The 26266-nt window shown below is 39.5% G+C and overlaps 1 protein-coding gene and 1 long non-coding RNA gene across 5 annotated transcripts; one reads left to right on the forward strand and one right to left on the reverse strand.

Moving 5' to 3' along the window:
• Nucleotides 1–724: 724 nt before the first annotated feature.
• On the reverse strand, nt 725–1621 carry LOC112672110 (uncharacterized). The gene is made up of 2 exons (XR_003144047.3): nt 1198–1621; nt 725–1102 (listed from the first exon to the last, which is right to left on the reverse strand). It is a non-coding gene; the product is annotated as an uncharacterized LOC112672110 (long non-coding RNA).
• Nucleotides 1622–1760: 139 nt separating this feature from the next.
• CCNJ (cyclin J) lies at nt 1761–22256 on the forward strand. 4 transcript variants are annotated; one of them, XM_025466728.3, is made up of 6 exons: nt 1761–1901; nt 2374–2483; nt 10697–10907; nt 18055–18354; nt 18442–18601; nt 19176–22256. In XM_025466728.3, exons 2-6 carry the CDS (start codon nt 2415–2417, stop codon nt 19585–19587), a joined length of 1152 nt encoding a protein of 383 aa, XP_025322513.3. In that variant the 5' UTR covers nt 1761–1901; nt 2374–2414; the 3' UTR covers nt 19588–22256. The 4 variants fall into 4 exon arrangements, with proteins under 4 accessions (XP_025322513.3, XP_035563551.2, XP_025322514.3 ...); XM_035707658.2 differs by having other exon boundaries at nt 18475–18601; XM_025466729.3 differs by having other exon boundaries at nt 18478–18601.
• Nucleotides 22257–26266: the final 4010 nt, after the last annotated feature.

Here is a 26266-nt window from a genome sequence, read left to right on the forward strand (position 1 = left end):
ATTTAGTAATTAAGTAAGTACCTAATTGTGTCCAGCTTGCCTCAAAGGAATTAATGAGGAAATCATAATAAGCCTGAGTTTTACACTTTAGGGATTTATAATCTAAGACACACTAGGGCAAATTTGTGTGTATATAATATATATGTAATACATACACATACATGTGTGTATATATGCACACAAATCTATAAAATGAATGAACATTAAGGTCCTTTCACCATAGGAGGAAAATCCAGAAAATCTGAGAACTGTTTGTGAACAAATATCTTCCAGTGAATATCCTTAAAGTAAACCATGAGAGACAACCTACTCATTACACTGATGATTATAGTCTGTGACCTATTTTTCTGAAAGGGTTCTTAACTAGACCCTGCACATTTAAGTTATTGGGATGCCAAATTATTGTCATAAAGTTGCTTAGTGCACATGAGTTAGAACCTGAGGAGGTAGGTACTATTTAAAGATCATCATAAATGGCATGGAGCTTTTAGCCTGATGTGTTCATCTCCTCTCCAAGGAAACCCTGCAACTGAGATAGGTGTGAGAAGCCTCTCCCTGACAGTGCTGGGCTAGGCTGGGTTCTGCCGACCTCTGCTTCTGACTTTTCCTTCTCTTGCCATTAGTTCCTGTAGCCCTGCTCTCCTGGTCATAAGCATTGCCTCCTCACACATCTGCAGCTGTTCTTCAAATATACCAAGATGTGATTGTGATAAATAAGACTAACTTATGTAACATACATTCATCACTTTATAGTAGCTCTTTATCATGCCTCTTTGGGGGACAAAGAATTCTAAGGAAAAGGAGGAAGTTTCCATGATTCATTTGTTAATAAAAGAGGTTGATCTACATTCTCAGAAAAGTGAGAATCAGTGTCCTGGGTTGACCATACACTTCTGTTGTGATATTCCACCGAGAGGTTAAAATACAAGCGATGAGGTTTCTGCGAATCGTATTCCAGGTCATCTTACTTGATGATGTAGTGTTCCCATAGTTTTGCAGTTTCCTAATTTAAGACCACAGATGGCTAATTGCATCCACTTTGGATTTCACAAACGAGGTTGCTAAAGGTAATCTCAAGTCTCTTCAAAGCCCTTGGTTATCTCTAAAGCAAAGGAAATAAGTAGGGGGTAATGAAAAATTACGTTTCTAGAAGTAGGAATAGGTTTTGAGGTGGAATTCAGAGACAGCAAAATTTACCGAGAAAGCAAAGCTTTTAGGAGCTTCGCTAACGGCTCAAGCATTTATGGAGGGAATAATAATCCCAGGGAGCAGCTCCTAGGATGTAGAGGCGGCTGTCGGGATGCGAGACAAAGCAGAGACTGAATCCACACTGTAAAGGGTTTAAGGGCCAAGCTGCGGCTTCAGAACTTTCCTCCGCGGGCATCGGGGCCAGCCAGGGTTCTCAGCAGGTGAGCGGCAGGAGCAGATTGGTCCCTGGAATGACCATCCACGTCGGATCTTCTGCGGCGCCCTCCTCGGGCCGGCTCCCGCGTGCGGAGCGGCCGAGCCGTCGGGGGCCGCGGGGCACCGGGTCCTGCGGGGTCCTGCGGGGTCCTGCGGGGTCCTGCGGGGTCCTGCGGGGCCGGGCCGGGGCCGCCGAGCCGCCGCCGCCGCCGCCGCCGCCGCCGCCGCACCTGGGCCCGGCCCGGCCGCCGATTGGACGGCGCGGGGTGACCCCGCTGTATCGCGAGACGAGATTGGCAGCGGCGCGGCCGCATGTGCCCCCGCGCTGGCTTTGTACGCGGAGCCGCCTGCCGGTCCTTTAACAATGGGCGGCGCGAGCGCCCCGGCGCTGGGCCCGAGCTGAGGCCGGCGCTTCGCGGCCGACTGTCCGCATCATGAGCGGGGCCGGCTTCCCCCGCACGCCGGCGGGGCTGGCGCTGTGAGGGCCGCGGTTCCGGGTAAGGGAGGCCGCCGTGCGGACCGGCAGGCCTGCGCGGGGCGCGGGGCGCGGGACCCGGACCCGCCCGGCCCGGCCCGGCCTTTTGTTCGCCTTTCGGGGGCCGCTCGGGCCGAGGAGGGAGCGGCCTGGCGGGGAGGCGGGGAGGCCCGCAGGCCCGCCCGGCAGGAACGCGAGCCCGGGCCCCTGCACCGGCCCCGGCGCGGGGTGGGCGCTCGCCTCTCGGCTCCCGAGGCCGACGCGAGAACTCGCACCCGGGACGGGGAGCCCTCGGCGGGGCCTCCCCCTGCAGCCTCTGTGCGCGCCCCCGGGCCGCGCCTTGGCAGCTCGGGGCCTCGGCTCGGTGCTCGCTCTCGGTGGGGCCGGGTGAAGGCAGCAGCACCCGGGGGGCCCGAGGTCACAGCCCTCGGGAGCGGGCGCGGACGGTGGCGGGGAGGCGCTGGCCGTGACCGCGTCTGGGGTGTGTCTTGCAGACTGAAGTGGCCGCGTCCGGCCAGGCGCGCCGCCCGGTCCCATGGAGCTGGAGGGACAGTGGTGGCGGGGACAGCTGGCCGCCGACATTCATCAAGCGCTTCGATACAAGGTAACCCCGATGCCAGACTTCTCCCTTCAGGTGTTTGGTGCCAGTGAGTAGAACTCGCGGCTCCCTGGGAAGTGCGGTCACTGGGTTGCAGACCAGAAAAAGCGCCTTGGCTCGTTTGCTGGAGGTTAATTGACTTCTCAGTTTCCTCCCCCGGAGGTATCAGAAGAACCTGCAAGTGCACTGGGGAAGGGGGTGGGGCGCGGCGGTGTTTGGGAGAGGGACGGTGGAGCGGGATGGATTTGATACCGTGTTTAAACAGAAATGTGTGCTGGCTTTTTATTGGGCAGGGTGGCCCTCCTTGTTCTGCGGCTGCTGTCGCATTCCGGTCGTACGTCACACCTGTAGGTACATCAGTTCCCCAGCCTGTCCACTAACTTGCTGGGAGACTTTGGACGAGTTACTTAATTTTCTGTTTCCCGATTTCCTCATCTGTAGAACCAGTAATAATAACAGAACGTGCCCTGTGGGGGGATCGTGAGGTTAAATGAGCTGATACAGCGGTTTAGAACGTGCTTGCTTGGTTTATAGAAGCCCTAAGCCATAACTGTTGTTATTTTCCCTGGGTAAACAGCCCTTGTGGGCTGCTCAAAATGCCTTAAGGTAGGTGTTAACTGCCCCTTCCAGCTAATAGAAGGCAGAAAATTGACATATTTAATAGTTAATGGGGGGGGGGCGAAGAACGGGGGGAACATACAATTTTCTGTATATTGTTGCTCTTAAGTAACAATTTTATTTTGTATGTCACATCTCAGCTTAATGGGTCATCTCTGCCTCTTTGATAACCAGAAGAGAGACCAGAACCAAAACCATCCTTAAGTCATTTTCACCGTGGATGGAGAGAGCCATTTGCTATGTATAGAAAATGAGAGAGAAGCAAAACAGCTGATTCTTTAATAAAAGGAATGCTGACTGTTGGAGTTGAGAGATCCTGGGATGAAAATGAACTTGTATCTTGATTTTTTTTTTTTTTTAAACCAGGTTAACTTAGAAAATCTAATTCTGACTTTGTTACAACTGTACCCTTTCTAAGGTTTGAGATTTCTGAATGCTACTTATTAGTTCTGACATTCAGCCTCTTAGATGCACAAAATACACTTCATCCTCCTAAGAGATTTTTCCTACCACAAGAAGTCTCAACTATGGAATGGTTCTCTGGAGTGTTAGGAAGAGAGTTTCAGGTTTTCCACTCTAAAAATAGTCCATATACTTTTGATTTTTCTTTTTTTAAGGTGTGGTGTTTTAGTTTTAAGTGTTCTCTTTTTCTAAGTGTCAGCTCTTTATCCCTCTGCTTTGTGGTGGAATTAATTATTTGATGTTAATGATACTTTTGTTTTTTTAGTGACCTAAAACTCCAAAGTTTTTTCAAAAGGATTTCCATGGTTTTTTTATTCTTTTATGTGTGTTTTTATTTATTTATTTATTTATTATTATTTATTTATTTATTTTTAAAGATTTTATTCATGAGAGAGAGAGAGAGGCAGAGACAGGTAGAGGGAAAAGCAGGCACCATGCAGGGAGCCCAATATGGGACTCAGTCCCGCGTCTCCAGGATCAGGCCCTGGGCTGAAGGCAGGCGCTAAACCACTGAGTCACCCAGGGATCCCCTTTTATGTGTATTTTTAATCCTGAATGACTACCTGAATTAGTATTGCCAGTTGAAGTTGGAAGTGGATTTTTTTTCCTGCAGATTTCTTGAATACTTCTGTGTATTAGGCCCTCAAGAGAATTGAAGGAATGACACAACCCTACGCCAACATTGCTTACAGACTATCAGAGGATGCGATAGTGGAGGATCTGAGGGAATGCCACTGAAAATTACCTTGTGCCACCTGTGGCATGTTGCCCTGGGTTGTCTTTATTTTATCTTTAAGCAGTGTGTAAGCCACATTTGATACACTGGCCACACTTTTTGAATAATTTATATTAATCAGTAAAACTTGAATGTCATGGAACTGGAAAGAGTCCTGGTTGTAGTAGACTGAAGTCAAGGAAAGTTAAAATAAACTTTTCTTATATAAAATACATGTTAATTCCAAGCTGATTTAGTTGAATAGTCATACGCTTATTTATTCAACATATTTGAGTACCTGTCATATATAAGGTGCTATGCCAGGTATTACAGTTATTACAGTGGTAATAGTGAATGAGACAGACATAATTTGTCTTCGTGGAGTTTAGGCTCCTATAACTCAGAGCATCTTGATTTAGGTCTTCCTTTGGGTAGTTGCCATTCAGACACTATGGTAGGTATTCTGTCTTTAGATCCAAGGTGTTTGGAGGAACAATTGCTTTGATCAGCATTGTATCTACTAGGGAAGGGTAAAAATTACAACAATTGGATATTTTCTTCAACCCCAAATGCCAACTGTACTGTTTTTCTGAAATATAATTACACCCCCCACCAAAAATTACAAAGAACCTATCTTCTCCCACCCGTGTGTCTTCTCTATTTTCTCATTGTTTTGCTGTACTTACGAGGGCCTTAGGATGCTTGGGAAGTATTTTCAGGAGCTTTTATGACAGATGAGAACAATGCTAGCTTGTGAGAAACATTCAGAAAATATCCCACAGAATTGCGTTTACATTTGTGAGTATTCCTTCTATCCCTTTATTTCCATCCTGGCTGGACAGTAACCTGTTCTGGGAAAAGGATAGCATTTGGGGTGGTGAACTGACTAGTACTTGAGGAGATGGAGATGACATGTTCAGGTCTCTGTGCTTTGGTCCTATGGGACTCCGAGAAGCAGAGAGGAACAAGACTGTAAAATTCTGGAGGGTCAGGAATAGATACTAGAAAAACCTTGTAAGCTGAGAGAAGCACAGGTCATCTTCTCATGCTTGCCTAACTGCCCTACCTGGAACAGGAGAACTAAATTTGACTGCCATCTGGTAAGCACTTATACTTTACCATTTAAAATGATGTAAAGAGAATAGAGAATATATTAGACACACTTAAAAATCTCTTGTTGGTCTTTGGTGTTCTTGCCTTTGTTTTGTCTACATCTAATAAAGTTAATATAGTGAAAAATAAAGTCAGCCAAGAAAGTGTTTCCTAGCTAGAGCCTTTGAGACCTTGTTCAGGCCTCTTTTAAAGAAAACTTTCTCTGGCTTTGTTTTTTCCCAGTGCTCCATCCCCTGAGCTGGGTTAGATCTTCCATCTCCATGTTCCTGTAATACCTTGTGATTACTCTATTACCTCCTAGTCATCTCTGTATTTTGGTTTACCTACTCAAGAGAGGCTTGAGACTGTTTTCCAGCTTTTATCTCTGGGGTTAGCACAGTATCTGCTACATAAGAGATGCTCAATAAATGTCATATGATGACAGCAAAAAAAAAAAGTGAAGTTTGAAATTGTAATTCATTTATTCCATTCTAAAGATCTACAGAAATGGTGAAGGAGAGAAGAAAACCCTGGGGGCTGCATGAGAAATAGGCATGTTCCTTTTTTTGGGGGAAAAATTATATATTAATTTTATATATATATAAAATTAATTTAAAAATTATTAATTTTATTTTAAATTATTTAAATTATTAAATTAATTTTATTTTAAATTATTAATTTTATTTTAAATTATTAATATTAATTTTATATGTATATAAAATTATATAAAAATTTTATATATATATAAAATTATATATATAATTATATATTAATTTTTTTCTCTTCAAAAAACCAAGCAAGCCTAAGCCAATGATTTTTCTTTCCTAAATAATGTTTGTATATGCTTTTCTCACATATGTAAAAAAAATTTTTTTTTCAAGATTTTAGTTATTTATTCATGACAGACACAGAGAGAAGCAGAGACATAGAGGGAGAAGCAGGCTCCATGCAGGGAGTGTGATGTAGGACTCGATCCTGGGGCTCCAGGATTATGCCCTGAGCTGAAGGCAGACGCTTAACCGCTGAGCCACCCATGCGTCTCTAAAAATTTTAAATGGCTGATGAGTCTTTCTCCCAAGTAACTCCTACTAATATTTTTTAGGAATTCTAAGCGATAACATGCATGTGGTTAAAAAAATCAGATAGTATAAGGTTTAAAATGAGCTTTCCCCAACTCACTATTTTCTCATCCCCTAAGGTTACCACCATTGTTCTTTTCCTGAAAAGATACCCAGTCAATAGGTATATATGCAAATATTTTTTGTTGTTGCTATAAGAGGTCGTATATGTTATGATACCTCTTGTACCATCGTTCTGTATACTGTTGTTGTATACAGCTGTTCTGTATACCGTCCTTCCCCCCAACATCATTTCAACTCACTCTTTTTTTTTTTTTTTGTATCAACACATTTAGGTCTATTGCCCTTTATTAATTAATTAATTTATTATTATTTTTTTAAGATTATATTTATTCATGATAGACATAGAGAGAGGCAGAGACACAGGCAGAGGGAGAAGCAGGCTCCATACCGGGAGCCCTACGTGGGACTCGATCCCAGGACTCGAGGACCGCGCCCCTGGCCAAAGGCAGGCGCTAAACCGCTGAGCCACCCAGGGATCCGCATATTGCCCTTTATTTTAATGTCCACATTGAATCACTGTCCTACGGTTTATCAATTCCCTATTGATGAATGCCAAGCTTTTTATTTTATTTTTAAATTTTTATTTATTTTTTAAAATAAATTAATTTTATTTTTTTTTTGCCAAGCTTTTTTAATTGCACTTTTTATTTTGAGATAATTGTAGATTTACATGCAGTTGTAAGAAATGATACAGAGAGATCCCCTATACCTTTTACCCAGTTTCCCTCAATAGTAACATCTTGCAAAACTTTAGTACAATATAACAACCAGGATATTAACATTGATATAGTCAAGATACAGAACTTTTTTTTTCAATCACAATAGGAATCTCTTATGTTATGCTTTTGTAGCCACACCCTCTTCCCTCGCACCCTTATTCTCCCCCTTAACCCGACAACCACTAGTTTGTCCTTTGTGTCTGTAATTTTGTCCTTTTAAGAATGTTATGTAAATAGAATTACAGAGTATGTGATCTGGGATCGGCTCTATACACTCAGCAGTAAGTTCCTGGAGATGCATCCAGATTGTTGGATCAAGCTTTTCCCACTATTTTGCTATTAAAAACATTGTTGCAAAGGACTTCCTTATATATAGGGTAAATTGCTTGGTAAAAGGGTATTTGCAATCTGCACTTTAAAAAATTTATGTTACCTGATTGCCCTCCAAAAGGTTCTATCAACCTGATCTATTAAATATATGGTAGTTCCTGTTTTCACTCTCAGTAGCATAAGCAACAGTTAATAAAATATAATCGGGGAAATGAAAAACTATGTAATTCTTTCATTTTGAATGAGAGGAGCCATTTTTTGGTGTTGGCCCTATTTAATTGTCCTATAAACTGTTCATAAATGTTGCCTTTTCTTTATCATCAATGTATAAGATTTCTCTAAATAATAGAGAATTAATTCTGTCCTGTCAGAAACATTTATTAAATTCATCTATTCTCCTGATTTGAAGTGCCATTTGTTATCAAATAGATTTCTTTATCCAAGAAAAAGGAGTGCAAAGACACGTATGCAAGTTTTCCATACTTCTTCAGAATTTAAATGTTAACCTTCATAGAGTGCTGAAATACAAGTATTTTTTCTAGATGTTTTAATTTTTATAGTCCCTTTGTATGGAATCTTCTACTTTCTAACTAGTTACTAATTTACAAACAGGCTGTTGATTTTAATGTTAATTTTGTAAACAACCATCTTACTGAATACTGTTTATTTTTTCTATTGGTTTTCTTAGATATAAACTCTGTCATTCAAGAAATAATTTTATTACTGTAAGTGACTTTTGACTCTTCCTTTCCAGTCATTAAATCTTTTCTTTCCTTTTTCTATTGTTCACAGAATAATATTAAGTAATATTGCTAATAGCAGGCACTAGAATGTTAATCTTTTTATGGTTTTATCTCCAAGTGAGAATGCTGGCTCTTAATTTTTTACTTCCTTCCCTACCTCCTTTCCTATTCTTCATCAAAGAAATGTACATCCGATATTATTTCTCTCAGGGTCACCTTTGTCTAGATGCTATTTTGGCATCTATCAAGATGATTGTGAATATTCATGTGTGACTTTTAAATTATGATTTATATTAGTAGACTTTCTGATTAAAAAAACCATCTTTGCATTCCTGGGATATACTACAATTTTTTAAAAGAAGATTTATTTATTTTTAGAGAGAGCAGGCATGGGGGAGGGAGAAGGAGAAAGAGTTTCAAGCAGACTCCATATGGAGCCCAACTGGGGGCTCGATCTCATGACCCTGAGATCACAATCTGAGCTGAAACCGAGTTGGATGTTTAACCCACTGAGCCACCAGGTGCTTAGGGATGTATTACAATTGATGACAATATATTCTTTGGATATACTATTAAATTACATTGGCTAATATTTATCTGAAGTTTTATATATTATTAAGTTAGATATATAACTTCCATTTTTTGTCTTTATTGTAAAATGTCAACAACATTAAACCTTAACCATTTTGAAGTATACAGTTCAGTGACATTAGGTACGTTTACACTGTGCTATTTTCACCACTCTCCATTTTCAGAACTTTTTCATTTTAAATTAAAACACATTTTGTTTATCCATTCATATGTTGCTGAATTGTTTCCACCTTTTGGCTTTTGTGTATAATGCTGCTATCAATATATGTACCAATATGTGAGTCCCTGCCTTCAGTTCTTCTTGTTGAATATCTAAAAGTGGAATTGCTGGTAATGTTTAATTTTTTTTTTGAGGATTGCAATAGCATTATTCAGTTACTGTATAATTTTATATTCTCACCATTACACAAGGCTTCCAAGTTTTCACATTCTTGTCAACATTTGTTAATTTTTGTTTTTGTTTTTGTGGTTTTTGTGGGTTTTTTGAGAGAGAGAAAGTGAGCGTGCGAGAGACAGGGGTAGAGGGAGAGGGAAAGGAAATCCTATGGAGGCTCCACACCCAGCATGGAGCCCAATGGGGAGCTTGATCTCACAACTCCAAGATCATGACCTGAGCCAAAATCAAGAGTCAGATGCTTAACTGACTGAGCCACCTAGGTGCCCTTATGTTTTTTTTTTTTTTATAATAATCCCAGTGGGTGTGAAATGTTACCTCATATTGGTTTTGATTTACATTTCTCTGATGATTAGTAATGTTGAGCATCTTTATATGTTTATTGGCCATTTATATATCTTTGGAGAAATGTTTAGCAAATCTTTTGCCCATTTTTAAGCAAGTTGTTGTTGTTGTTGTTGTTGGATTGCATGTATAAAAGAGTTCTTTATATAATCCGGATATTAACCTCCTGCCAGATGTATGATTCAGCAAATATTTTCTCCCATTCTGTGGATTGCCTTTTCACTCTATTGAAAGAGTGAACTTTGATATACAAAAGTTTTTAATTTTGATGGTCTCATTTATCTTTTTTTGCCTGTCCTTTTGGGATATCTGTGTAACTTCCTGTGATTATGATACCTGTTCGGTTTAGTTTTAGTCTTATGCTGATCTCATGAAATGCATTTAGAACTTGTCTTTCTCTGTGCTGTGGAAATACCTCAAAAGTATAGAAAATTTCTAATTAAAAAATAATTTATAATATATATTAAAATATATAATTCTGAGATTGAACAGCAATGAGGGGAAAATTTTGAGGTATATGAAAAGGTAATGGCAAAGGAGAGCATCATAAAACTGCTAAAAGGGAAACGTGCTTAGAAGATACTAGTGGATGAATACTAATCTCTACCTTCCACATCTCTGCAAGTGTAGTGTAATATGTATCATACCAGGAGCATATTCACTTCCCTGTTACCTTCTGACCCAAAGCTTTGAGCTTCCTGAATGGGGTGTATATGTGTTGTGTGTTAGGAATTTGGTAAGGATATTTTTCTGAAAAGAGCTGGTAGGGAAAACAGGATACAAAAATCTTGCTGGAATATATCCATTCTGGAATGCAAGAAACACAATTTGTCACATCAGAGGTAGTTAAAATTGAAGGAGAAAAGCTTGGTTTTAAATTTTAAACCAAATGCTATTAATTAATGCTATGCATTATCCTTCCACTGAACTTTTCATACTTGTGTTTCCTTCAGGAAAACTGTTTGAGGCACTTGTTAACACTAATTTGGGGGAGACAGTTGTCTTTGCATTGTGTAGATACTACTCCTACAGGCTATGTTAGACTAAATGTTGTTCCTCTTGATATAGGAGCTGAAGTTGCCTTCCTACAAAGGCCAGTCCCCTCAACTAAGTCTCAGAAGGTATTTTGCTGACCTGATTGCCATTGTGAGCAATCGCTTCACCCTCTGCCCTTCTGCCCGACATCTTGCTGTCTATTTGCTGGACTTATTTATGGATCGATATGACATCTCTATCCAGCAGCTGCATTTAGTTGCACTTTCCTGTCTGCTTTTAGCAAGTAAGTATGAATCTCATCTATATGACTGGAAATTTCCATTGTTTATAGTAAAGAAAATTTATGTAGAGTTCAATGAAATATCACCAAATTCCATTTATTCCAGTTTACTAGTATCAGAAAGTTTATGTTGAAAGTGCTTCTTGGAATAATAATTTTAACTCGACATTAAAAAGTGGCTCTGAAGTCTTTTGAAAATATGTTCTTAAGCCCTACATCCTGAAGATTCTGATCCAAATGTCTAGGCCACTCCAGATCTACTGACTCAGAATCTGTATCATGGGGCTCAAGTTCCAAAGGTGGTTCTGATGTACCTTTCTAATTGAGAACCATTGCCTTGAAGTTCTCAACTGGAAAGAAAGGTGCCCCACAGGAAATAGTTGTCTTTGGATGAAGATGATTTTAGTTGTCCTCAACCTCACAACCTGGGAGGATGCTGCTAGCATCTAGTGAGTAGAGGGCTGGGATGTTACTAAATATCTACAATGTACAGGACAGCCCCCAATAAAGAATTACTGGCCCAAAATGTCGGTGGAACCGAAGTTGAGAAACTATCTAAAAGTTATTATTATCCTTTTGTATTGTTAGAAGAACCTTCTACTGACTACATAATGAGTTGGTTTAATGAACTAAAGATTCACAGGCAACTACTACAAATGGGAAAGACTTTACTTCTGCAGTAGGCACAGCTCCATGGTCAGCTGCAAACTTGACTCTGATAAACCAGATTTGTTACCTGATGCAGAATGTACTGGTGGGCCATTTGGTGCCTCTTTCTTGTAGCTTCTTCCTGTAACTCCTTTCATGTTAGTACCTTGACTGAAGAAAAAGAGGGTGAGTAAAGGAATTGTAATTGGGTTTTTCTTCTTTTAGTAATGTGAGAAAGATTGTATTTGATGTTGAAGTTGAATTCATTACTTTTATATTATTCATGTCATTATACTAGGAATATAAACCCTGCTTTAAGGTAGGATGTAGAAATACCTACTGCCTTCATCTCTAATCCCCACTTGAGGGTTTGGGATCTTACGTGACTGCTAAGGAACATTCCCCCTATAACCTGCCACCAGAGTTCTTTCTAGAACAACTTTGTGCTTTGACCACAAGTAAACCTAAAACCAAATGCAGGCCTGTGTGATAATTTCTTTTTTTTTTTTTTTTAAATCTTTATTTATTTATTTTTTTTAAATTTTTATTTATTTATGATAGTCACAGAGAGAGAGAGAGGCAGAGACACAGTCAGAGGGAGAAGCAGGCTCCATGCACCGGGAGCCCGATGTGGGATTCGATCCCGGGTCTCCAGGATCGTGCCCTGGGCCAAAGGCAGGCGCCAAACCGCTGCGCCACCCAGGGATCCCTGTGTGATAATTTCTAATACTGATTTCTTCTCAGATTTTTTTTCTACCCTTATTATTCCTTTGATCTCATGACCTCAACTACTTATTTTTTCTCCTTGGAGGTCTTTTGTAAGTTATTTCAAATCCTTTGTGGACTGAGCTGAATATAAATAAACACAGCCCTGGTAATGATTTCCCACTGCCTGTGGGTTAAGGTAGAAACTCCTTAGTGTAATATTTAGAACCTTTCATGTGGACCCAGCCACTTTTCTAGTCTTTTCTTCCCACCCTCTTCCCATGCACCTTGAACCAGTCTTATCAGAATACCATCTAGTTCCTGAAAATCTATAGCTCTCCTTTAATCTTTTGTCCTCTAAGATCCAGAAACATCACCTGTTCCTCTCTACCCAGAAAGCTGGAGAGGTAGTACTTGGACATTTATAATTAACCTTTAACCTTTAATTAGAGTGTCATTCTCATAAACAATCTCATGCACAATTCTGTATGTGTTTCATCACTGGCAGTGAAGCTCTTTGTGGTTTCATAGTTTGCATAGGATTGAAAAAACTCATACTTGACATATTGGATGTGTGAGAATCCATAAATAGAATGGTTTCTTGTTATCCTAATAGGATCAGTTTATAGTAGAGAGACACTGGAAATCACATACACAAATTAGATTATTTTAAAAACTTCGGATCGTTAATGAAAAATGATTTTTGCCTGTTGTGGCCATCACTGTGCTTTTACCACCACCAAGCCCCATCGGCTCTATGTCTAAGAGTCTTAAAAGTGTGATGCAGACCAAATAGGAGATTCCTCCTGGCGAACTGTGAAATTATGAATGATGCAGAATCCGTTTCTGGACCAACTTACATTTGTGACTAAAGTTTATTTACCGGTAACTTATATTCATAAACTACATGTTATTGCTAAAGTTCGCTGGGGACTCTAGTTAAATAATCTAATAATGTTTCTGGCCACCATGCAGTGTTTGGCATTGATGTCAAGTTTCTGCAATTTCTACGATTTGGGGAAAGGATAATTTATTTGCACTCCATTTTAGGTCGACTGGAATGGAGTTAACTCTTACTGTTTTTTAATTATCTATTGTTTATGGTTATGATCAATTTATTTTATTGAAGATGATTTTGCACATTTTCCGGGAACTAGGCTTTTTTAGAATTTGTATTTGCTGTGGTTCAAATATGAATTGTTGATCAGCTATTACTAAAAGAGTCAGATACCTCCTCCCTTTGTCTTACTGACACCCCGTGAGAAAGGATTGTTTTTCCATTGTTCCTTTCCCACTAGAGAATGGAAGAGTGTGAAGTAGGTATCCCCCAGGGTCTCAGCCCCTCCATGTAAGGCAGGGGGCAAGAGTTCAATCTGTCGGCTCTCTGCTTGGGTCAGGAATCGCAGAGGTTGGCCCTTAGTAGTTGGCTGCAATCTCTCTTGCCTCTATTCTGTAACTTTACTACAACAAAAGTACTTAAGATGCTTATAAACTGATAGCCTGTTTTCAGTGTCTGATGCCTGTTTTTAGTTTTTTACATTCTTACACTCATTTTACCTTTGGCAGCTCTCCAGTTAGGTTTCATAAACTTTAAGTAATGCTTCCCTCCTCCCAGAATGATTGAGCTCTGTATGTCCCCCCTTCTCCAGCTGCTCTCTGCTTTGGGATGGACAGCCTGTTGTGTAAAACTGAAGAACAGCTTACAGCTGACAGGACTGGGTGATAGTTGGATTCCACTTGTTAAGTAGGATGGGAGGAGGCTGTCAGTAGTTTGGCCAAAGATGGAGCACAGCTTGTGAGTTCCAGGTAATATGCATACCCAGCTGCCTATGGGTCTGCACTATTTGGAGGTAAGAAGAAACAGCCTATGGACTGTCGCTGATTGGAGAGGGGTGCACAGTGTTTTATTTTTTTTTTTTTTTTTTTTTTTTTTTTTTTTTTTTTTGCACAGTGTTTTAGAGTAGGGATTACAGTGATGAATTTCATAGGTTTGAATCTTTTGTCAACAATATGAGTTTCAGCAACCCTTAAGTCTGAAGTTACTTGTTTATAAAATGAAACTAAAGACATTTAACTAACAAACTTGTGAGGATCAAGATGTTTAAAAGCACATATGGATCCCTGGGTGGCGCAGCGGTTTGGTGCCTGCCTTTGGCGCAGGGCGCGATCCTGGAGACCTGGGATCGAGTCCCACATCGGGCTACAGGTGCATGGAGCCTGCTTCTCCCTCTGCCTGTGTCTCTGCCTCTCTCTCTTTCTGTGTGACTATCATAAATAAATAAAAATAAAAAAAATAAAATAAATAAAAGCACATAGGAAATTGAAACAGAAAAGTCAGATCATAATGATTAATTCTTCCATAAACTGTTCTATAATCTTTAGTCTGGCTCTCTAGCCCTAAAGATTCTGGCTCTTTCTAAAAAAGTCTCTGATTCATCCTGAGAAATTCTCAAATTCCAACTCTTTGTCATGCATATGCTGGCTTCCCTTGGCTTCTATGATCAGCCCTGAACTTGTGGAGAACATGGAAGCAGTCTTGGAGATGAATGAGGCTTTTGATAATTTGCTCAGGGTCTTATGTAACTAAGAAATGATCTCAGAATCAAGATGAAGCCAAAAGTAAGATTATAGGCTGTTAATAGTAAAAATCTGTGACAAGTGCTTGTTTCTCCTTGCTTAGCAGTAATAGATTGACAGAGCTTTTTACTTGATTAACTGAAAGGTGAAAATTTTATCTCCTAGTTGATTTGATGTATGCCTCAATTTTTAATGAGAATAAAACCTTTATTCCCCCTGTGAATTGTCTTTTCCTGTTCCTTACCTGTTTTTCTATTAGATTGGTAGTCTTACAAATTTGTGAAAATCCTTAGTATATATTAAGGATGACTTTTTTCCTACTCAGTAATAACAGAATTGAATGTGAATTGGCAGAGTTTACAGTGACATCTGATCCTTGCCCTTCTGCCACCTACCTGCCATTCACTGCTGGCTTTGAAAATGTGCTGGTTTCCATGGCTGATCTGAGCATTTCCTCTAAAGGAAAGAAAGTCTGGTGTTTTGTTTCTGTGGCGTCTAATTCTTTATTTTCTGGGAAGCAGATGTGAATTTCCTGTGCCCTTATTTCCTGTTTGAGGCCTTTATCGATATAATCACATGGCTTCTGGTATTTCCTTTCAATTGAAGAAACTGATCTTTGTGATGTGTATGTGGTATTGCAGATAAGTAGATTTAAAATATCCATGCACATAGCTTTCAGCACAACAAAAACTATGGATATGAATGCAGATACTTACTGACACTGTCATTCCTTTTTAAAATCCTTTATTGTGTGTGATTCTGAGTATTTTTATCACTGTATATAATGAAAAAGTACCAAAAAACTTAAGCCCGAATAAAATCCCACGTATGGTTATTTATGCAGTACAAGATTATTTTTAACTCTGCAAGTTAGGTTGCAAAGGCTTTCATGCTTGTAATAGCCAAGTACTTTTATAAATACAGAAACCCTACAGGTATTTAGTAATATCGAAGTCTTGTCTATTTGGATAGTTGTCGTTTCCATATAAGCCAGTGCAATACTTTGATCTAGAAGTACAAATTTGGGAATTCAAACATAAGTCTTCCTTTTTGGCTTCCATTTTTGGCTTGGTTCAGCTTATTTGATCTTCAATGAATTGGCCAACCTCACTAAATTGGTTTTTTGAGCTTTGAAATTGGTGTATATGGTTTTGTTTTCAAGGTTGAAAATTTCAAGGAGATAATATGGAACATTCTTAATCCTTGAATTAAACAGTGAATTATAGTGTATTAATTTTTCAAAGGAACTCAAGCATGATATAAAACACATTAATTTTTACGATATTCCTTTGAAGTATACTGCTAGTGTTACTGCTGCTGCACAAATGGCAGGGTACTTTAAGAGCCTTAATGATTCATCCAGAGGGAGACTGGACTAAATTCCGAGGGCCTTCTCCATTCTGACACTGAGAATACTCCTTCCTTTCCTGTATCTTTATGCAGTGCTGATGCTGGATGACTGTGTCATAAAGACCACTTTTGTGCTTTCTGCTGTACTAAGTATATTATATTGGAAAAACTTGTAAATTCATCTGTATGTGATTTGAATTGGGAAGGGTTCTTTATCTAGGTTCTTTTAAAGTCTGAATTGTATGTGTTTTTTTAGATCAACTCCTAACTGCAGGAATATTTCGTTAACAGTAGTTTAGAGCTCAAAAAGCTCCAGAAGCTCAGAATTTCTGAGGTGGGAGAATAATTCTTTTTGGGGTCCGAGTCTTTTTCAGGTCATGGGTTTTGACTCTCCTGGCATAGAAGACAAAACCCCTCTACCTAAGTTCCCCCACCCTCCAAGCAAAGACCCAAGGTAGTCAGCAGTGCTTTTTCCCCAGCCCTGAGGCAGGCTGGCTTGAACAATGCCACTGGCTCCAGTATACTGAACATCTGGGCAGATGGCCACTACCATTTGTTGTAGCACCTCCAATGTGTGATATAAATCCATCCTTTCTGGAAGAGAAATTTCACAGGGAAGCTTGTCTCATTTCTGCTGCTTGGCAGTCTTTCTGGCTCTTCTCCAAAATATATATTTTTAAATGGATAAAATAAAATTACAAGATTTCCAGGGAAACCAAATATGTTGAAAAGAATTACCAAATAGTAAAATAAAAAATTATCTACAGTAATATGTAACATAGTCTTAACAACTCTGATTTTGAGCAAGTATAAAAGCTATTGTGAGAAATCTGTATGACAGATTATATTACATATAATACAGTTAGAAATAATTGCAATATAATATGACTATTTTAAACTTAAATGTAAAATAGAACATAATACTAGAAAGTAGAAGGTTTAAGTTAATTTCCCTTCTTCTATGGACCACCATGGAACAAACCCAAAGAAACTTGAAATCAATATTTTGGTTCTGTTGCTGCCTCTGGAAAACCATACTGGCACTTGGCAGTTTGAATTTTCTCCAGCGATAAATTCTAGAGATACTAAAATGAATGATTTAAATGTGAGATGGTACATGATCTATAGAAATGTTATTCTGGGGCTGGAGAGGGAATTCTATTCCTCAGCTGTACATTTGGATGAGTATTTCCTGAAAAGAAGTGAATGCCTTGGAATAATGAAGTTTAGCCATCTGATTGTCTACTTCTCTTCTGCTTTCGGTAATGGGATGTAAAAGTAAATATAAAGTATCCTCCCCTCCCTTTTCTGATAACAGACTTAGCTAGGTTTTTGTTGTAAATTCTGAAGAGGAGGTCTTTCTGTGGAATGAGAATGCCTATTAGATACTCACCCAGTTTTTTTCTCCCACTGTCTCTCTAGAATTGAGATTGTGCTGAAACTATGCCAAGATGAAACACTTGAAGCTTAGCTACTTTTGATTTCAGATAACTCCATGACATTAAATTCTTTGTACTTTCTTCTATTCTAAAATAATTTTCTTCCACCAACCACTGCCTGCCCTCCTCAAAAGAAATTTCCTGGAAAGATTTGGCTGGTGAAATTTGAGTTACTTTTTCATTGGCACATAGGACTATTTTCATTACACAGTGTGACACAGATCAACATGTTTACACGAGAGAAAACATGCAAAATGTGAGAGCCAGAGTTCTGGCACAATTATATCTGTCCAAGGTAGAAGAAGGAATGTCTTTGGATCTAAACCTTTGCTGTGAGACCACAAATCCCATTAAAGTGACTAGACCTATAATGATCACTTCTGGTAACATTTTCTCTCTCTCTCTCTCTTCCCCCACCCTTTCCTTATAAGGTAAATTTGAAGAAAAAGAAGATAGCGTGCCTAAGCTGGAACAGCTCAACAGCCTGGGTTGTATGACTAATATGAATCTAGTATTAACAAAGCAAAATTTGCTACATATGGAACTGTTATTATTAGAAACCTTTCAGTGGAACCTCTGCCTTCCAACAGCTGCTCATTTCATTGAGTATTATCTCTCTGAAGCAGTACACGAAACAGATCTTCATGATGGCTGGCCGATGATTTGCTTGGAAAAAACGAAACTCTACATGGCCAAGTATGCAGATTATTTCCTGGAAGTATCTTTGCAAGGTGAGTCATTGTGAATGCCAGCAGGTGACTTGTGAGTTTGTGACTTGTGTATTCTGTTGCTTAGGTTCATTTTTGATGTCTCCACAGATTATGCCTTTCTAAATTATGCACCTTCTTTAGTAGCTGCTGCATGTGTGGCTTCTTCAAGGATTATACTTCGTCTTTCTCCAACGTGGCCCACAAGACTGCATCGTCTTACTGCTTACTCCTGGGACTTTTTAGTGCAGTGCATTGAACGGCTATTGATGTAAGCCTCCTTGATCTTGTGTTTGTGATTTCTCAGCATTTTTCTTCGTGGCTAAGGGGCCCTAAAAAAAACTTCTCACAAGCATAGCAGAGCTTGAAGACACTGGCTCTGACAGCTGTCGGCTGCCGTGAGCAAGCTACTTCAGGTGCAGTGCTAGGTGGAAGGCTTTGGCTATTTTCCAGTGAGAGGCTGTCACTGCTGTCATGGTTCTGGGTGCATGGAAAGGAAGGGAGCCGCTCTTATGTGAGTGAGCCCACAACCCAGATCTTGCCCTGGTCTTCCTTTCCACATCTTTGAATTGTGGGGCCACCAGGATGTTGCCAAAGTGGCAGCCGTGTTTAAGTGCTTATGGTGGACCTATTTCCCAAGCAGGAAATAGGCCCCAAAGCTACCAGCAGTGAGTTCCCAAGGTTTGTGCCAAAGGAACGGGGTTCTTAGAAGGATGAGAGTGAAATCTCACCGTTGTTAAAATTATGGTTATAGTGGCTGCTACGTAGGCAGTGGGGAAGTCCGCAGAGTCAGCCATTGAAGAGTTGAAGTGCTGTTACTAACAGTTTTCTCTCTCTCCATACAGCGCACATGATAACGATGTGAAAGAGGCCAACAAGCAGAGAGGACAGGCAGGGTCCCAGCCGGCGCAGCTGAGTGTGCTGCAGTCAGCCTCCCAACCCTCACGGCCGGTTCACTTTCAGCAGCCCCACTATCTCCATCAGACGCACCACACCTCCCTGCAGTACCGCCATCCTGTAGCAGAACAGCCGAGCTGCCAGCAGATTGGATCTACCACACACACCTCGTCTTACACACTACAGACGTGTCCTGCTGGCTTCCAAACTAGTGTTCAGGGCCTTGGGCATGTGCAGACTGGTGTTGGGATGTCACTGGCAATACCAGTAGAAGTGAAGCCCTGTCTGAATGTTTCTTACAACCGGAGTTATCAGATAAACGAACATTACCCTTGCATTACTCCATGCTTTGAAAGGTGATTTTATGTGAAGGTAATTCCTGACGCAGACTGTTCTGTGACTTGAAGCTCTGGGGCAAGCTTTTTGTAATCTTCTCTTCAAAAAGGAAAGGGATTCAGATTGCATCAGAACTCTTCAGATACCAGCATCAGGAAGACAGAATTTCCCTTTCAGTGCACCACGAATACCTGGGAGGACTGAACAAACACTGCAAACACTTTAACAGTATGTATATCGAATCCTGTTAAAACACATCCCTGTGTGACAAAAATTTTAAGCCCTGGCTGATGGTCCAAATATTTCAAAAATACTCAATACAACAGAAAATTTGGACAGACTCTAAATCGCCATTTTGAGATTTGACCTGTGGTGGGCTCTGGGCCTAATGTTGGTTTATACATCAGAGACTAATATTTATCTGTGGACTTGCCAAACGGTCTTTTTATGAAGGAAAGTTACAGTATTAATTTTTGAAGAGGTCTTTTTTTTTTTTCTTTTTAATTCTGCAGTTTTGAGTTACATTTTTGATCTACAAATGAATTGTTGACTAAGTTTAAACTCATGAATTGCTATGCTATACCGATCTGTGCAGTAAAAAAAAAATTTTTTTAGATGAGTTATAACTTCCTATCACAGTATGTAGGTATCTGGATTTATGTACTAAAATTAAGGGTGGAGTAGATCTCTTAAAATCATGGTCATAAATTTTCATTGTTTTTTTCACCCTAAGCGATCAACCTCAAATCTTTAGGATTAAAACACATTTAACTCAGGGAATTTGTACTACTTGGAAACACTTAACTGTAATGCAACATGCTTTGGGAATGTTATAGTATGAACTACCTGTATAACATAGGTTAAAATACTCCTGCTAGGATGTGTTTTCAACTGAGAACATAATTGTAGCTTAGAATGAATGAAGTGGTTCCTATCACTCATAATCCATACATAGGTTTTGCATTTCTCAGTGCAATCAATGATTTATACTCAGATTTGATATTACACTCGAAGTTTTTTCAAGGAAGGCATAACTGTAAAATGTCAGTACTAGAATAAAGTCCTGTAGGTTTATTTTGAAGTGGAATGTGGCCAGGGTAGTTCTCAGGTTGTGCTAGAGCAGCACTTTGTTCTGTGGAGGACAAGTTCTATAAGCAGCCTTGCAATCCAGCCAGTCTGTGTATTAGGCAAAGGCCACTTGCATATATTGGCCCCAGAACTGCCCTGGGACATTTCACCGTGTGGGTAATGAGTGAAAACAGCAATAAGAAGTCATTACAGCAAGGGCAATTTGGGGGGGGCGGGGAGAGTTCAGAGGGAATAAAAAGTAAAAAGAAAGCAAGCATTGTAATAACTGAAACTATACATTGTGCTCTTATCTGTGGGAGAAGAGAGATTTGGTGGAGGGAAGCTTTCTGATTTAAAAATTAGTAAGGTGTGTCTTTTTGTTTGTGTTTTTTTTTTTTTTTTTAAAGATAGCACTTGAATAGAAGGGAAACTGCATGGCAGGTATGTGACTGCCACAATATGCATTTGAAGACAAACTTATTATAAAGATGTTGTGGGTATGCAGCAGGAGTCTCCGTAATCAAGCCAATGGCTTCTGTTAGGAAGGGAAGGGACTCAACGCAGTAATGGACTGATCCAGATGGCTCCAGTGGATAAATGTGGGTGGGTGGCTTCTGCCAGCATGAATTCCTAGAGAATGTCCTCTCCTTAAAAGAATGGTAATCTTTATAATTAGAGTACATAGGGCATGATGTGGATTTATGAGTCTGGTAGATTAAAAAAAAAAAAAAACACTCAGGTAAGAACACTCACTCATGGCAGTTTTCAAGCTTGAAAATTGTTTTCTGAAAGTATCATCGCTTTTCCTCTTTACAGAAGGCTGCTAATTGGATTTTGGTAGTTCTTACCTCAAGAGAGTTTGAATTATTTGGGGGAAAGTGGGTTCAAAAGAGAATATATCTTTCACATTCACATTCAGAACCCAGCACCTGGAGTCCAATTTTCAGTATTTTAACTACCTCAATAATGTTATGAATGTAAGATATTGGGATAGAGATCCCAACTTGAAACAACAACCGGTGCCTATGGTAATTTAATGTCTTGTCAAATGCTTTTATTGATTGGTTTAAATGTCATTCTTGTTATAGAAGAATATGCCTTTTAAAAAGCTTATAACACTTTCCCAGTTTGTATTTAAAAAAGCTAAAGAACACTGGATTAATTTTGGGGGGGGGTAGAATAAAATAATTAATTGGTTACTATTGCTGCATACCCAGGGTGGGGTGGGATGGGATGGTTGGAGAATCAGAACTATTTTTAAAACATTAGGTTTCAATATAAATACAACTCACGACTGCTAGACTTGGGGGATGAGGGTGGGGGGAGTTGTGTGGGTTTTGTTTTGTTTAATTTATTGGTTAGTCTTTAAAGTAGGTCAATTTTCTTTTTTTTTTTTGAGATTACTGGACCATCATTAAATGTGTACTGTGAAGAGATTAATGATATGTATAAAGGGCTTTACCAAAGTCCACTAAATAAACACTACTCAAGTACAGACTGCAAACCAAAATGTATCTGTGTTGTGACATTAATTGCAAATAGTGAGTATGGTGCTAAATTCTACACCAATGGAATTAGATGAGTGCTATGCACTTAATTTTAAAATAAAATAGTTTTCAGTAAAATGGTTTTAGTGTTTTGCTTTAAAGATATATATTTGTAGCTTCAGTGAACCATGTCTTCGTATTAGCCTTGGAATTCTAAGTATATTTACTAAAAGCCATCCAGATGTAGAGTATAACTAAAGTGGTAGCAAACACTTGTCCGTTGATTATCCTGTACAGAGCATCAAAGCCCACAAAAGTATATTGGACACAGCTTTTGGCCTTTTAAACATAAAATCAGTATATTAGCAGTAACAGCACATAGTTCAGAAGTTGTGAAGTCTGATCTCAGAAAAGTGGGGACACTTTTGTCAGGGTCAACAGTGGATGATCATGGTCTGGTCACTAAGTATGGGTATCATTTGCCACCTACACTTAAAACTCAGCAGATAGAAGTTGCTTTGAAGAGTAAGAGTTGTACTTTGAAGAGTAAAATTTTCACAGGTTTGTATGTGTGCATCAACAATTCTCACTCCCAAAAAGCATTTTTAAAAAGAGTTCTCTGTACTGTCGCTTGCTGTGGCACAGTGCCACCATTTAGCAACAGACCTCGAGGGTCCATTAATAGACAATGTTCTTGAAGGCTGAATTTAAGAAAACAACAAGCATTCCAAACCAGGGCAGGCAGCTTTACATGGCAGTTCTGAACCCCATGTAACAAGTTTATATGCATCAACTGTCCTCAAGCAGCTCATATTTAGCTTGATAGGACTATCACATTGTATCCAGCTTGGAACTCAAGTTTAAAATTCCTTAGAGGGCAGCCCAGGTGGCTCAGCGGTTTAGTGCTGCCTTCAGCCCAGAGCCTGATCCTGGACACCTGGGATCGAGTCCCATGTCGGGCTCCCTGCATGGAGCCTGCTTCTCCCTCTGCCTGTGTCTCTGCCTCTCTCTCTCTCTCTCTCTCTCTCTCTCTGTGTCTCTCATAAATAAATAATAAAATCTTTAAAAAAAATAAAATCCCTTAGATTTGAAAAAAATATATATAGTAGGTCAAAAACATGAAGACCAAGCTCCAGCTTTCCTATGGGAAAGTAAGGGTAGACTGCTACCCTATCCATACACCACTGCCATTCTTTATTTATGTAAAAGACTTTTTAAAGACAAAACTGACAGGAAAGTACAGATTTCCCATGTACCCACTACCCATACGTGCACATTCTCCCCCATTATCAACACCCTGCCCCAGAGTGGTACATTTGTTACAACTGATGAATCTACACTGACCCATAATCACTCAAAGTCCATAGTTTACGTTATGGTTTACTATTGGAGGTGGACATTCTGTGGGTTTAGACAAAAGTATAATGGCATGTATCTGTGATCACGGTATCATATCATGTATTTTTACTGCTAAAAATCCTCTGTAATCCTCTCATTCATCCCTCCCCATGCTGTCCCTTTCCCTCACCCCCAACCTCTGGACACCACTAAACTTTTTATTGTCTCCATAGTTTCTCCTTTTTCAGAATGTCATATAGTTGGGACCAGACAGTACACATAGCCGTTTCAGATCAGCTTCTTTCCAATTAGGGGAATGTATAAATTTCCATCATGTCTTTTCATAGCTTGTAAGCTCTTTTTAGTCCTGAATAATATTTCATTGTCTGGGTAGATCACAGTTTGTTTAGCCATTCACCTGCTGAAGTACATCTTCGTGGCTTCCAAGTTTCAATAGTTATGAATAAAACTGCTATTAACATGTATGCAACTTTTACTGTGGACCTAAATTTCAGCTCTTGGGGGTAAGTACCAAAAAAGTGAGATTGCTGGGTTGTATGGTTAGGAGTATGTTTAATTTTGTAAGAAACTGCAAACTGTCTTTCATCATTTGCATTCCCATCAGCAGTGAATGAGAGTTCCTGTTACTCCAAATCCTCATCAGCATTTGGTGGTGTCAAGTGTTTAGGATTTTGGCCATTCTACAGGTGTGTGTGTGTGTGTGTGTGTGTGTGTGTGTGTAGTATCTTACTATTTTGATTTGCATTTCTCTGATGATAAATGATGTGGAGCAACTTTTCATATGTTTGTCATCTGTATATCTGAGGAGGTATCTGTTAAGGTCTTTAGCCCAATTTTTAATCCGGTTCTTTTTTTTTTTTTTTTAAGTTTTATTCGCTCATTTTAGAGTGTGCATGCAAGTGAAGGGGAGGGGCAGTGAGAGGGAGAATCTCCAGGAGACTCCGTGCTGAGCACAGAGCCCAATGCGGGGCTCAATCTCTTGACCCTGAGCTCTTGACCTGAGCCAAAATCAAGTCTCAGATGCCCAACTGACTGACCACCCAGGCGTCCCTCGGGTTATTTTCTTATTGTTTAAGAGTTCTTTGTATATTTTGGGTATTCCACTTTTTTTTTTTTTTTTTAAGTAATCTGACCAATGTGAGGCTCAAACTCATGACCCTGAGATTAAGAGTTGCATGCTCTATGAACTGAGCCAGCCAGGAACCCCTCTTTTTATATTTTGGGTAACAATCCGTTCTTAGATGTGTCTTTGCCAGTCTGTGGCTTGTCTCCTCATTCTCCTGACATTGTCTTTCACAGAGCATAAGTTTTTTTTATCTTCATGAAATCCAGCTGATCATTTGTCATTACCTATAAAAGGGAATTACAAATACTGAAAGTGTGGCTGAACAAATACAGAATTGAGGTTATTATACAATCAGGAACAACAATATAAACCTTCTTAATTATCAAAAGAAATACAGAAAACAGGGCACCTGGGCGGCTCAGTGGTTGAGCACCTGCTTTCGGCCCAGGGTGTGATCCTGGAGTCCAGGATCAAGTCCCACATCGGGCTCCCTGCAGGGAGCCTTCTTCTCCCTCTGCCTGTGTCTCTGCCTCTCTCTCTCTCTCTCTCTGTCTCTCATGAATAAATACATAAAATCTAAAAAAAATAAAAAATAAAAAAAAAACACACAGAAAAAACCCCCAGAAAACAAAGCAAGCAGTCTATATAGTAAAATATTTTTAGAAGGCATAAATACAGAAAGTGTAACAATAGGACAGAACTAAGACCAAACATACAAATTAATATTATATAAAAGAGCTAAACTCAATTCTTAAGAGAAAAAGAATTTCAGGCTGAATCACATGGCAAAACTCAAATCTATGCTATATAACAGACCTACAACAAAAATAAAATGATTCTGAAGGGTTGTAGACAGAATGAGTAAAGAGACTCTAAAAAAAGCCCCTCAATAACAGACAAGGCTGACTTCAGGCCCAAGTGTATTAAAAACAGGGCACTATACAATGCTAAAGGTTATAATTCACAGTAAAGATGAACAGTAATAAATATGAATCAAATAATCTTACAATATTATGTGAAGGCAACAGAGGATGTGAGGAGACAAGAAAAACATGGGTAGTAGGAAACTATAATTCATCTCTTTTGGTCCATGGCAGATAAAGATATCGAAGATCTAACATTATGGGTGATCTAACTGACATATATGGAGAGATTCTTAGAAGGGGGATGGTATAGACTTGGTGGACAAGATCACAGAGCACACTGACAGTGTCACCCATGCCAATAGCATGCCAATAGCATGGGTGACAGTCTCCTCAAGTTTTTAACGACTGGAATTGCTTTCTTTGCTGAGCCAGCCAAGTGCCTATGATCACAATGCCTTGACTGGCCTCTTTGCTAGCTGCCAGCTAATCTGCAGCTCAGCCAAAGAAAAGAAAACCCATGGTTTTCAAACTGCAAAAATATTCCCATTTTTGCCTTCATTAGATGAAATTAAACCGCTACTAGTTTCTTTCATGCACAAGAGCATGCTAATAATTAGTGTATTTAAGCTTTTTTGGTAAGATTAAGCTCTAATGTGAACTTTCATAAAATGTGACTATATTAATCCACAAAGAAGCAATCAATTCCAAAATATAGAATTAATATTGTACAGTCACTGTAGAAAATGTACTTCCATGAAAATGCAATGAAAAAACTATAATAGGAACACAAACAAAAAAGCCAAAACACCAACAAGAACAAGTAAACCGAGCAAAAACAGAAGGAAAGAAATAAGATA

This window comes from Canis lupus, chromosome 28, assembly GCF_003254725.2.
Source record: "Canis lupus dingo isolate Sandy chromosome 28, ASM325472v2, whole genome shotgun sequence".
Taxonomy (NCBI): Eukaryota; Metazoa; Chordata; class Mammalia; order Carnivora; family Canidae; genus Canis; species Canis lupus.

Coding starts and splice junctions, on each gene's coding strand:
- CCNJ (XM_025466728.3), top strand. CDS start 2,415: ATGGAGCTGGAGGGACAGTGGTGGCGGGGACAGCTGGCCGCCGACATT. Junction 2,484..10,696: donor ATCAAGCGCTTCGATACAAG/GTAACCCCGATG, acceptor CTCTTGATATAG/GAGCTGAAGTTGCCTTCCTA. Junction 10,908..18,054: donor TTCCTGTCTGCTTTTAGCAA/GTAAGTATGAAT, acceptor TTTCCTTATAAG/GTAAATTTGAAGAAAAAGAA.